The sequence below is a fragment of the Tachypleus tridentatus genome, chromosome 9 (assembly GCF_004210375.1).
Source record: "Tachypleus tridentatus isolate NWPU-2018 chromosome 9, ASM421037v1, whole genome shotgun sequence".
NCBI lineage: Eukaryota > Metazoa > Arthropoda > Merostomata > Xiphosura > Limulidae > Tachypleus > Tachypleus tridentatus.
In genome coordinates, this window is record NC_134833.1 from 10,745,851 (window position 1) to 10,759,682 (window position 13,832).

General features: G+C 30.5%; 1 protein-coding gene across 1 annotated transcript in view; it reads left to right on the forward strand.

The window, feature by feature from the left end:
- The window catches only part of LOC143224754 (thioredoxin domain-containing protein 11-like), a 29,253-nt gene that overhangs the window by 9,903 nt on the left and 5,518 nt on the right, over positions 1-13,832 (forward strand). The window contains 9 exon segments of the mRNA XM_076453024.1: positions 1,526-1,635; positions 3,137-3,202; positions 3,514-3,648; positions 4,322-4,478; positions 4,667-4,989; positions 8,206-8,254; positions 8,769-8,929; positions 11,389-11,501; positions 12,690-12,770. Of these exon segments, the coding sequence (XP_076309139.1) occupies positions 1,526-1,635; positions 3,137-3,202; positions 3,514-3,648; positions 4,322-4,478; positions 4,667-4,989; positions 8,206-8,254; positions 8,769-8,929; positions 11,389-11,501; positions 12,690-12,770 (1,195 nt within the window).

Genomic DNA, 13,832 nt, shown 5'->3' on the forward strand with positions numbered 1-13,832 from the left:
TTTTATTTTAAGAGGATGTTTTATTTTCTGTTAAACTTAATTTTATTTTTAGAAATATTTATCTTTTTATTGTGTAGAGATTAAAGGTTTCTAAAGTTAACAACTTCCTTACCTTAAAATGTATTTCAGATGGTCAAACCCCCCCCAGATCTTTCCTCCCCATTTTTTAATTTTGAGCTTGTGTTCAAGTGCTACTGCTGATGTGGATTACTGTGCATAGAAGATATATTGTTCTCCTTTTGTCTGTTGGTGAAGGACTGTAGTTTAAGGATGATAACATTGTAAGCTGGTGTATCATGGCATAAACAGAAAGTGCCACAGTAGTGGTGCAAGCTAATTGCCATTTGTTTTGCAAACAGAAGTTTCTGGAATACATTTGTGGTTAAGGAAATTGTTAACTGTTATATTAAGACTTATTTTTTAATTTTTCTAAAATGCAATTACAATAAAAGCTTGAGCTATAATTCCGACACATAGATAGAATAAGTGTTTGTTAAACTATTTTGAAAAGTTTAGTCAGAGTGAGTTGTGAGAGATTCATAGGTTTTTGTTTGTTTTTAGTTGCAAATGCAATCAAGACAAATGGAAAAATCCACTGGAACTTTTCTGCCATATTAAATGTATTAGTTTGTTATTAAATGCTTGTTAGCAAGTTGAGGATTTATTTGTTTTCACTGTTCAAAAATAGTACATTAAAAACAGTTCTGACTAATTTGTGAAATGCATATTTTTGTATTTTAGTTTAAGTATGATTGGCTGTTGTGCTCTAGGGTTGCTTCAGATTTTTGCAAAAAAAATATTTTGATTAAAGTTACTCGTAAAGGATGCATTTCATAGCCATCCCTCCAGTAAAATCAAGGGTAGGTTAAGGAACAAGAACAGTGATTTGGTGATAATTTCTGGTAGAATGACAGGTCAATTGCAACCTCTTGATGTGTCAATTAACAAATCATTCAAAGATCGTATCCATAAGCATTATGATGCTTGGCTGAATAAAGACAGTTATGCTTTGACACCAAGTGGTATAATAAAAAGGGTATGAGTAATAATGGAGTGAATTTCAAAAGCTTGGAAAGAAGTGTCAGATGGTATTATTAGAAAACTGTTTTTAAAATGTTGTTTACCTGATGAGTAAGATGGAACACGATGACATTCTTTGGGACAGTAGTGAATCAAGTGATGAAGATACTTCAACTTCAGAATATAACAGTGAATCAGAAGAAACATTGGATTAAAATTCAGATTAAATAAAGAAAGCAGGAAGAAACATTGCTCCAATGAAAACTTAAAATTTCTTATATATTTGTGTATTTTTTCTTATATTTCATTTTAAATACATTATTAACATGTTTAATTCATTAATAAACTCGTTTAAAACGTATTTACTCTTTTCTGACTATCATCCTTTTTATTTTCTTGAAAATCCCTTTTTGAAAGTGGAGTACATCTTAAATTCGGAGTAACACGGTATATCAAATACACAAAAGAATGTGACATTATAAAACAAGATCTACATTTTTCTCAGATCCTACCAGAAGACTTGGGTTTGGCATCATAACTACCAAAAAAATGGCACTGAAGCTAAAAATCACATCTTCCTCTACAATTGTTCTATATCTGTGGAATGGTACAGAGGTAAGAAATTGCATGTTTTAACCCTTAATAGGGTAGTTTTTATTAGCTACTTTTTGGGCTAGTTGTAAAAGAATATTATTTGTTAAAACAATCATTTTTAAAACAAAACTGTTCCCCAATACATTTATATTGTATATGATAATTTTATCTTTTGTAAGTTTCTCTAATTTGAATATTGTTTTGTCAACATAATTCAGTTTCTATATATTTCAGAAACTTCTTTAATTCTCTAAGATATTTCAGCATTTCAGGAGATGTAGACATTAATTGTTCCATTTTTATGATTGAAAAGAAACAAACTTGTTACAGGTCTACTTTTATCTTTTTACAGTTACAGCTATTTACAGATTGAAAGTGAAGTCCTTCAGTCCAGTTTTTACCATGACATAATTTGGTGTTGATGTGTTATGTTTCACATTCCTCAACACGTGCAATGAAGACACTTAGTATTTTTCACATTCCTCAACACGTGCAATGAAGACACGTAGTATTTTTCATATTCCTCAACACGTGCAATGAAGACACGTAGTATTTTTCATATTCCTCAACACGTGCAATGAAGACACGTAGTATTTTTCACATTCCTCAACACGTGCAATGAAGACACGTAGTATTTTTCCTTTGAATTTTTTAGCCAAGGCATTATTTTGTTCATTGAGAGGTGAAATAGTAGTTGTATAATTGATGATGGAATTAGGTCACCTGGACAGTTTTTGTTTGGAAACATATCTTTAATCTTTTCTCTTATATTGATCCAACTTATTTTTGATTTAGTTAGTGGTGATATGATAAGAAAAATCTATTTATTATGTAGTACTGTGCAAAAGTGTTAGGACAAAGTTAACAATTAGATTTCAGGCAACTTTCATAGAATAATGAAAGGTAAATCACAGGTGAAAAAACATTTGATGAATCTTCTTATTTAGTACAACAGTAACTCAGTGGATGTGTTTGAGTTACAACATTTGATTACTCTTCATACTTATTACAACAGTAACTCAGTGGATGTGTTTGAGTTACAACAGTTGATTACCCTTCATACTTAGTACAACAGTAACTCAGTGGATGTGTTTGAGCTACAACATTTGATTACCCTTCATACTTAGTACAACAGTAACTCAGTGGATGTGTTTGAGTTACAACATTTGATTACCCTTCATACTTAGTACAACAGTAACTCAGTGGAAGTGCTTGAGTTCAGCAAATAGTTAATATTTGGTACGTCCTTCGTGTGCTTTAATAACAAGAGATGGTATTTCAGACATTGTCACAGCAGATTTATTAAAATATCCTTTGGGATTTTACTTCAGATGTCTGATACACTCCCATAAAGTTTCTTTGGAAGTAATTTTGATTTGTCAATACTATTTTGTATTGGATGTAGAATATATTACTTTTTAAACTTTTAATTTATTTTATTATAGAAGCATGTATTTACAAGGGTATGTATTGTAGTTACTATTTCTTTGACCAGTGAAAAGGCATTTTTGATGTAATACAGGTGTATCCTGATAAAAGAATGGATATAAAAAACATTCTGAACTGGGCTTACAACAGGCTTCAACAGGTAACACATATTTAATCTATCTTATTAAGAATAATGTTTGTTTGTTAAATAATTGCTGGAAATAGTTTTATTTAAATAGCTTTTGTTTGTTAAATTATCATTTGTTTTTAAAGTGGATGATCTTACATCAAAAGGAAGATAGAATATAACTTGATTTTTAATAATATTTGAAATGTTGTTTTTAAAAAGTAACATTTTCTTTAATAATCTATTTTTTTCCATACAACTTATTACGATTATACGTAACTTTTTCATTTGCTTTAGGATTAAAATTTTTCAATCAAGATTTTCAATTTGTCAATTCTGTGAAGGTTCACCTGATAAAGTGGATTTGTCCATTACAATCAAAGAGCAAAATGCTTTCTGGATTGATTGAAAACTATCCAACTCTTGTTTTATTTACCCCTCGTGACCTAATCCGAGGAGTTTCTCCGTATTATGATTTGGTAGGTATAATTATTTATTGCAGTTTATTTGTGAGGTGTTCTATTGTAAAAATAATCTGGTTCTTTTATTCTAGTTATTTATGAATTCAGTACATCAATATATACATAGCCAAAAAATAATATTCATCTTTACATTGCTATAAACATGTGTCCCACAGTTTGGGGCTGTAGGTGCAATACAAGAGTGATGGTGAAGTCCCACTGTTTTATTAGAGTACCAAAGAGCTGGTTGGTGGTAGGTTATAATGACTATCTACCTTTCCTCTATTAATTCAAAATTTGAAATGGTTGGTGCAGGTAGCACATCAGCAGCTTGTCATGAAAATCTAATATAATGAAAAAAATAATTTACATGTTGGAAGTTGGATGCTTGTCAATGAAATACGTTAAGTTTCCTTCAACATTAGTACTTAAAAATTGATAAAATGAAAGTGCAAATTATTGTTAATAATTTATATTGATCACAATTTAATACTGAAAGACAGTAAGATAAAAGATATTAGAATGTTTTTGCTGAACAAATTTCCTTATTATTTACTTGTGATGGAAAACCAAACATTTGTTTTAAAAAAATTTTGAGAATTGAGCAGGAATTTATACGAACACATGGAATAAGTTTTTGCAAAGTTCTGTTGCTAAATCATAACATAATTTTACTGGTCTGCAAATGTAGCTCAGAGAAGTTGTACTGGACTATTACAACTGTAACTCTTCAACCTACATTACATCTGTGGTGCAAAAGTTATCCCAGCGAAGAAAACAGGCAGAGATAGACCTTCAAATACTACGTGAAGAATGCTCTCTTGTTTTGGAGGAACCACATCTTAATGAGGGAAGAATGTATTCTCACAGATTTTTATTATTATTAATTTTGTTATTTATGTGGTTTTATTTTGTGATGTGTTTTCTTGATAGTCATTATTAATTTGTAATGATGAAAACTGGTTATTACTTTACTAATTGCTTATGTTTCAATAGGTATAATAATAATAATAGATATAATAATATTAATTATTACAGAATTCAAAATCTGATCAAGAAATATCAAACTCTAACACTTCAGAAGTGAGAGATGACAGAGTAATTCAGATGGTTTCTACAGTCCACAAACATCAGTGTCAGTATTTCAAGGCTGTCCTTGGTTACAGTGACATTGGTTTTCCAACTACGCAGTTTTCTGGTGATCTTCATGAAAATTTTACAGGACTTGGTTGTCAAACAAACATTACTTTAAAAGCCATTGCATTGGATGCTGTTCAGTTTCACACATTTCCAGAACACTTAGGAATTAATATAATGGAAGAAAAACATCAAACAGCTGTTTTGATTCTTGACATGAAAGTAAGTTCACCATTAATGAATTTCAAAAACATGATATAAAATTATTGGTGGGCCTAGCTAGGAAATGTTTCAGTGTAACGAAATATGTAATTTTTCCATTGTGTTAATAATAATAGTAATGTTATTTATTCAAGTGAAAAACTGATTTAGAAAATATGAGTTTTGAATAAGGTCGATGAATTAAATTTGTCTTTAATGGTAAAAAATATTTTCATTAACAGTTTAGATTTTGTTTCACTCTGGAAAGATACAACTGTTCATTTATTTTAATTTTACAGATTATCTGCTAAACTGTATCATGAGAAATGCTGCCCAGAGACACAATGTTTTTATTTTTTTACTGGAACCTATAAAAGAACAGTCTAGAATTGTATAATATTCTGTATAGTTTGTAGAATTGCAACAATGGATTTTTCTTGCTTCTAAGTGTAAAATAAAAGATGTAGCAAGAAATGTAATTAAAAAACATAGATCTAGTCTATATTTTATTTTTCTAATTTTATCTTTTCCATATCTTGTATAAAAATCTTAAGAATTCTTCCTAAATTCAAATTGAATCTAAAAATGTACTTATTTTTTGTTCAAAAAAACTAAGATTGGTAAAAAAGTGGGATTACCAGTAAAATTGGGCTTTTATTTTTTGTTGCAGTCAGAAAGTATTAAGTTGTTCCAGATTTTCTGTATCTTTTTATGACTTTGAAATTACTTTTATACAATATTCTACCTTTTTCTCAGTGATTACTGCCCTTTATATATGGAATGTTTTGCTCACCACCAGTCTTGAGCTCCCATCTACTATTACATGTTTGCAAATGCCATAGTTTCACTGTAGTGTGTAAATTAGCATGTGACAACCCTCTAACCAATAAGAATGCGACACACCCTCCTGTCACACTGACTCTTTGCTGTAGAACCTAATCTTTGCTTTTTTCATTTAGCATTGTTAAGTGCAAACATTTCAAAATATCTTGTTTTCTGAACAGTTTTCATCGACAGTTTGAACAACTTTTGTAGTTGTTTCTAGTTTTTCTTTAAAATATTTTTTTGTTCTACAGTGAAACTAGATAATGAAGACAGCAGCATTTAAAATACTTATTGTAATTTTAACTGTTATACAGCTGTTCGTGTTACTGCATATGAGGGGGGAAAATGGCCCAGTTTTTCACTTGTGAAATGTGCTAACCCTAAACATAAGTGTTCCATACTACCAGCTTTTATCTCCAATACTGTATGTTTTAGTAAATGTAATGCTAATGAAATGTTTGTATAATTTTAATTCACATTTCATATGTTTAATAATTTTAATTTTGACATTTCAAAGATAAAAACAATAGGTAATTAGTATTTTCAAAACAAAATTAAATGTTTAATATTGTGTCTATTATTATTTCTTAAATTTAGTTATTCAGTGTAGACCTCAGCAATTAATGTTAAATTAAGATTTTGTTTATATATGTAAAAACGGCTCGTTTGGGTTGAGAAAATATTTTACGATGAGGAGCAAACAACGTTTCGACCTTTTTCTGTCATCAGAACCCGAAACCATCTCAACCCAAACGAGCTGTTTTTACATATACATTTCTCTACAAGTGGGTTTTCTCGACATCACAGAATATTTTGTTTACACCTTCCTGTATCTGTGGAAATGCATCAGGTTAACAGTTAATCCATACAAGCTGTTCTCATGCTGTTTGCTGATAGTTAGCCAGACCACTGACCACTAATTATCATATTCTTATGGCCGAAAGCTGATAAATGTTTTTTTTTTTTTTTTTTCAGTTATATTTCATTTAGTTTTGTTGTTTTTGCTTCACCTCTTTTGCTTTGTTGGTAAAGAAAATGTCATAACAGCTATGTGTACATGTCATATGTCAGTTTTAAGCTAGGTTCAAGATCTTGCTATTGTTTCTCAGAGGGTAAACGATAGATCATTTTTGACGTTATCTTGGGAATACTAACTTTAACCTAACAGATATAACATTAAAGGAAAAAAAATGCATTTTTTTTACATTAAGGTCGTAGGTGTGTTACAAGAATGACATAAAAAACAAACAAAAACGGATGTGATTAAAGTAGCTCAGGAGTTGGCAGTGAAAAGTGTCCAATAGCTGCTTTCCTTCTAGTTTATCATTCAAAGTTAGGGATAATTAGTGCAAATAGGTCTTGTATAGCCGTGGACAAGAAACAACAAAGTTTTTGAAACAATTCATTAAGCGTTTCTTAATATGTAATCAGGCTGTCATAATACTGCTATGTAAAGTAAATGTATGTTGGAAATGTTGTATCTATTTGCAAGGTCTGATCTTTCAACATAAATGTGTTACATCTTTTATGTTACTGTGTATTTTTTGCATTTTCCTGTAATTTGCATATTAATATATTGTGTGATTTTTGTGTTTGTTTTGTAAATATGCTGGTTTTTATTACTTTTTCATTTGGATTTGTCTTTTAATTTTCAGTTTACTTTTTGAAAGTGGATATTTGTAGCTTATTTTGATTCTAGAAATAGTTATAGAATCATAACAAAAAATGAAATTTAACAATTACACAGAGAAGATGGCAAGCAAGGCTAAGAGTGTAAACAGTGTAGGTGTACATATATCTATGAAGTGTATTAATCGAACCAGAATTTGTTTTATATCTTCCACAGTTTAGGTTTTTCTACATCCTGTCACTGTCATGAACTTGAGCGAGGGTATTAAGTTCTGGTGTAACTAAATAACTTGTTCTGATCAAAAGTTGTGTAACTGTAATAAAAACAAATAGAAAAAAGAAAATTTTAATTTCTCACTAAAAATAATGATATATGAACAACTTATACTACATTTGATTGGAGTGTTATAATAGCAAGTAGTTTTGTTTGAATTTTCCTATATTTAATCGAACTAATTAAGTTGGTATCTGTTTTCCTTTTATGTACTAGATAATTTTATATACAATTTATTATGTAGTAGACAAGAAATAATTTAGAATTAATAATCTTTCTAAATAATAAATATCTATAAAATTTAAGATGCAGCAGATACTAATTGACAACTGATAGGCCTAAAGATTGGAATAAGTCATGCTCTAATAAGGTTTAGTTTATATCCATTGACTTCTTTATTTATTGCAGGTGTATTTTTTTAGCAGTAAAATGATTACAAATAGTTTTTTAACAGTTAATAAAGTTTTTAATGTACAAAATGTGAACTAATAAGCTCTACAAATTTTCAGAAAGAGACACATTATTTACTGAAGGAAGAAATAGACAAAAATTCACTGAGTAAGTTTTTTTTCTCTGTGATATTCATAAAATATATATTACATTAGCTCATACTATTAATGTATAAATGATTGACAGTTTGCTGCAGCTCAGCATGGCCAGGTAGTTAAGGCACTCGACTCTTAATGCGAAGGTCATGGGTTTGAATTCCCATCACACCAAACATGTTTGCCTTTTTAGCCACGGGGGCATTATAATGTGACGGTCAGTCCCACTATTCATTGGTAAAAGAGTAGTTCAAGATTTCATGGTGGGTGGTGATGACTAGCTGCCTTCCCTCTAATATTACATGGCTAAATTAGGGACGGCTAGTGCAGATATCTCTCGTGTAGTTTTGTGCGAAATTCAAAACAAACCAATTTGTTGTACTTCAGTGAACAAAAGTAAAGTGTCCTTTATTATAAGATAAAGAGAAACAACAAGAATTATTTTGGAAAGATGTCTGTGTTAGAAGTTTCTAATTTTTAATGACTAAATGAACTTTTTCCCATATATTTCTTTTTACTTTATGAAGTGAATTTCATTGCTAATTACACCAGAGGATTATTGGACCGTTACTTGAGGAGCACGATTAAGGAAACACGAGAATGTGTAATGACACCTGATAGTGAACACATTTGTGTCCATGAAGTGACTACAGATACTTTCAACAGAGTAGTAATGAATCCTGACAAGGTAAAGTAGAACCTCCATACATTGATTTCATTTTGTAACCATTGTTCACAAGCTGTAAAAAAATTATATTGTCTACAATTTATAGTTTCATTCTCATTGTAATGAAAATCCAAAACAAAGTTTTTGACCACTTTCATAGTGATTTGTAATCCCACATTGGAATTCATTATTTAAAAGTACATAACTTGTGTGTTTTAAAAAAATATATCATAAGTATTTCAGGTGTTTAAAAATAATATTTCTATTCTTAAACTTCATTTTACTGAAGAAGCAAATATTTCTGTAACCAAGTCTTTAAAATTAGGATATGGAATTAGTTACTGCAACTTTTGTATAGTTACACCCTTGTGCAAATTAATTGAAACAAATGGTCATTTTACAATATTTTCGGCATGGTGGCCGGTGTAGGCTCACTGGACCACCCGCTGATTTCCTTTTATAGTCATTTCTTCACACAGACGGCAGCATTAGCTGTGTTTTGCAGTACGGTCGATCTATTTTTGGGATAAATGACAAAATTTTGAGGAATATTACATCATTTGAAATTGCGTTAGAAGGACAAGGAGACCAGTCAAAAAAACAACTTTTTACCAACTCAATGAAGAAAATACTTTTCAATGGGGTCTGAAATACAAGAACTGGATGCAAGAACAAAGGAGGAAGGGTGTTATTCAGTGATGAGACTCATTTCTTCGTACAGGGTCAAAGAAGTCTGCATGTTCGCAGATCTCCAGGTGAGATATTCAAGAATCTTACATCAATCAGTTCGTAAAACATGCGTTGAAGAAAATGTTTTGCAGAGAAGAGTCGTTCCAGTATTGAAAAAGAGATTTCCAGATGGATTTGGCATTTTTCAGCAAGATCTGGCTCCGTGCCACACATTGAAACTTGTGAAGAATTATATGACTACAATGCGAATAAAGGTGCTGGACTGGCCTGGAAACTCTCCGGACTTAAATTCTATTGAAAATCTTTGTGCGATTTGTAAAGAAAGACTTTGGGGAAAAGACTGTTCTAGGAAAGATAAGCTAATTGAGGCCAAATTGAGGTGTGGTACCGCGATCCAAAAATTAGTAATGATTGCAGTCAACTCGTGGACTCAATACCAAAGCGGATTAATGATCTGAAAAATAAAGGCGGTCATATCATGTATTAATTTGTGATTAATGTTTGGATTCTCAGAAATAAAACCCAAAAAATTGAAAAAAATCGTAATTTTCTGTCTTCTTTCAATTAATTTGCACAAGGGTGTATGTTTTAATGAATTTCTTATTTTTATTAGGCTTACAGTAAGTGGTGGTGATGATGTTCCCAAACTCTAGACACAAAATCAACTTTTTTATCTTAATTAAAATGAGCTGCTTGCAAAACAAATAAGGATAAAGATAATAAGAAACTTTATCTATTCTTGCAAAAGTTATCCATTCTTATGGAATTCATAGGTTTAATCTTTAATAGGAACTTCTCTTGCCTTGTCTTTTGAACCATTATTTTTTCGAACCACACCAGTTTCCTATCCAAACAAACCTTTTTTCTGTTTTTCTATTTGTGGGGGTAGAAATATGAATAATCTGACTCTGTGGTACTTTGATAGGCTTATCAATTATTATACAATGCTAAAATCAGGGGTTTGATTCCCCTTGATGGACTCTGCAAATAGTCTGATGTGGCTTTGCTATAAAAAAACACACAAAACAGTTTTTATACAAACTTATTTTTATCTACAGTGTGTTGTTAGGGCTCCCCAAGATGTCACTACTAAAGATAATCATTTCAGCTTCTAATCTGAATTTTGCAATTTTACTTCTGACCTTTCTTGAACTCCACTAAGCTACCTACACCCTTGTATGCAACTATTAACATGGTGTGTATGTGAGAAAGTTAAATACATATAATTAGTTACAGAAGCTCATGCATTGTGATAAAATAGAAACTAAATAACTTTTAACAAGAAGTCTGTTCCGACAGATTTCAGCCATTGTCCTTGCTGGTTATAGGCAACTAATAATTCACTGTATTCAAGAATTATGAAACATTTCTCTGTGGAATAATAATGTTGTTTTTTTTAAATATTAAATGTAATTCAAAACATGTCTGACATCAAACTCATGTTGTACCAGCATATAAAATACCATTCCAGAAGTATTATGTTTTTTTCTCATTACATTTGTTCACATGATTGTGAACCATGACTTTTCTCAGTGACACTGTGTAAGTGTCAGTCAATTTACACTTTTCATTTTCCAAATAAAATTAAGATTCGTTAATGGATTTTGGATCATACATTAAACAAACTTGTCGTATGTGTCAAATCCATTATTTCACAACTGGATATCATATGTAACATGTTAGTAGTGGATATCATTTGTAACATGTTAGTAGTACTTTTTTTTTAACAGAACTTAAACAATTTACAGTATGTTTGCTTTTTAGATACTTCAGTTCATACTTTCTTTTAGGATGTTTTACTTCTTTATTATGCCCCCTGGTGTGGATTTTGTAAAGGTACCTTCCACATTTACCTAACTGTGGCAAAGTATTTCTCTGGAATCTCAGGAATTCTGTTTGCAAGGTAAGGTAATAGTTGTTTTTAATGCAATACAACTATATGTTAGACTAATTTAGTTTTTTTTTCTTTCTTTCAAAGAAGCAATATATTATTTATAATTAAAATAAAATAATTGTATTATGAGAATGTCGTCATTCAAAATATTTCTGTGCACTACTTGTAAGGTGTAGGAACACAAAATATGATGCCAGATTTGAGCTCAACAACTTGAGAATGTGTATAATTGAGCCACATCATACCTGGGTGGTATGAAGCATTTTGCACCCACTCATTTAGTACAATATGAAAAGTTGTGCTGAATATTTGAGATTAATAATGGAAAAAGGTAATAGTATTAAATATTTTTGAACAATAACATTTGTTGTATTATGATACATTTTTAATTTCCAGATCCATTATTGGTAGCTGTTTACTATATTGTATCGTAATAACACGGGTAATAAAGTATTTTTATACCTGTGACTCGGTGATTGAAAAGTTCTATACTTTTTTGTGGAAACTGTAATTTAGTGATATTCTATCTTCAGTGGAATCCCTCTAAGCGGTCACCCCTTGAAAGTGGTCATTCAATCACAGTCCCTTTTTTGTTTACATAATCCCTAATTATGTACAGTGTAACCCCTCTAATCAGGCCAGTTTGTCTCAGTCCTGAAGGTGGCTGCTTTAGAGGGGTTCCACTGTATATTTCTTTATTTTGAAAAAAATATGTTAAAATCATGTAAATAAATCCTTTAAACGACTAGTTTTCTGTTATCGATGTTATCTTCATTTTGATAAGATTGCTAACATTCCAAAACTGGATAGTCATTGTCGAATCACTTGAACTCAACAATTCGTACCACTTCTCCTTCAACATGTAATTTTATAAATTATTACTGTATGTGGTTTTCAGAAGAGGTTGATATTAAGCAATTGAATGTAAAATATTTGAGTATTGGGCAATAAATTTGTGGAACTACAATGATTATGTGGAATTTTGTATGTTACTGCAACATTTCTTTTTAGTTAATACATTACTTCTCACACATGAGAATGCAAAACGTGATTTCTGTATCAGTTGTATCAGTATGTAGTAGTCATAGTTGATGGCTAATAGTTAGGCTTTCCAGTTTGATAAATGTCTAGTTATTAATCTGTTATCCTGTATCAAAAGTTTGTGAAAAGAATGTATTGATTAAAAGTGAATTTCAGAATTAATGCGGATGAAAATGATCTTCCCTGGGAATATACAGTAGAAAAGTACCCTACCATAATATTCTTCCCAGCTCATAGGTAAGTATTTATTTGCATAGAATTATTGTTTGTACAGTGTGACTTATGTACAAACTTTGATGCCATTAAAAAATATGAAACACTAAACAAATATAAACAGTTAAATACAAAGGTATTGAAAGTTTCCCTAGCTTTTAATTTGTAGAAAATTGTCACTGCACATTTGCATAATTTGTTTTCAGCTTTTAAGATTGAAGTATAGATACAGAACATACTTTTATCAATCTGTGTATCATGTTTAAAGAGAATAAATGAATCCCACAAACTTATATTAAATACTAAACTGTGTTTTATAGTAACAGCTTATCACTTTATTTTTTGTGTGTTTGTAAAATTTAATCTGGTTGTGAAACATCTTATACAAATTGTGAAACTGGTTATTTACAAAACTTAGGTAGAAACTGGTTGGACTTTAGGTAGAAACTGGTTGGACTTTAGGTAGAAACTGGTTGGACTTCTTTTTCCAAGAGGGCCAGAGTCATATGATACTTCAAAAGGAGTTTGGTGTGACTTAATTGCTAGTATATTGGACTGTAGGTTTGAAGATCTATAGTTTGTGTCCCATTGCTGCAAAATCATGCAACTCACTTTGGCACTGTGAGTGCATTATTATAAGAGATAGTCAAATTCAGCTATCAAATTACAGATGCCCAAGAGTTAACTGTACCTTACTGTTAACTCATTGTCGCACATCTGGTCTATTAGTTCAAAATTAGGAATGGCTCATATAACTAGTCCTTATGTATCAGAAACAAACACAAATTTTGTAAAGAATGCAGTGAAAAGAGCACTTTGTTTTTTAAGAAAGAGTTTTTAATATAATATATGTATTTATACATTAGTGTATACATGTGTTTTCTACCTCCAAACACATTTATACCAATAGAATGTGTCACAGTGTGTGCCACAATAGTAAGTTTTTACAAGGAATAAAATTTACCTTTAAAGACAATCCTGTTTATTAAAACGTAAACATTTCCTTTGTTATGCTGTGATAAAATTGTAATAAGTTTAGTTTCAAAATAAAGTTTTATGAAGATATAATACAAAAGCATTTGAGAT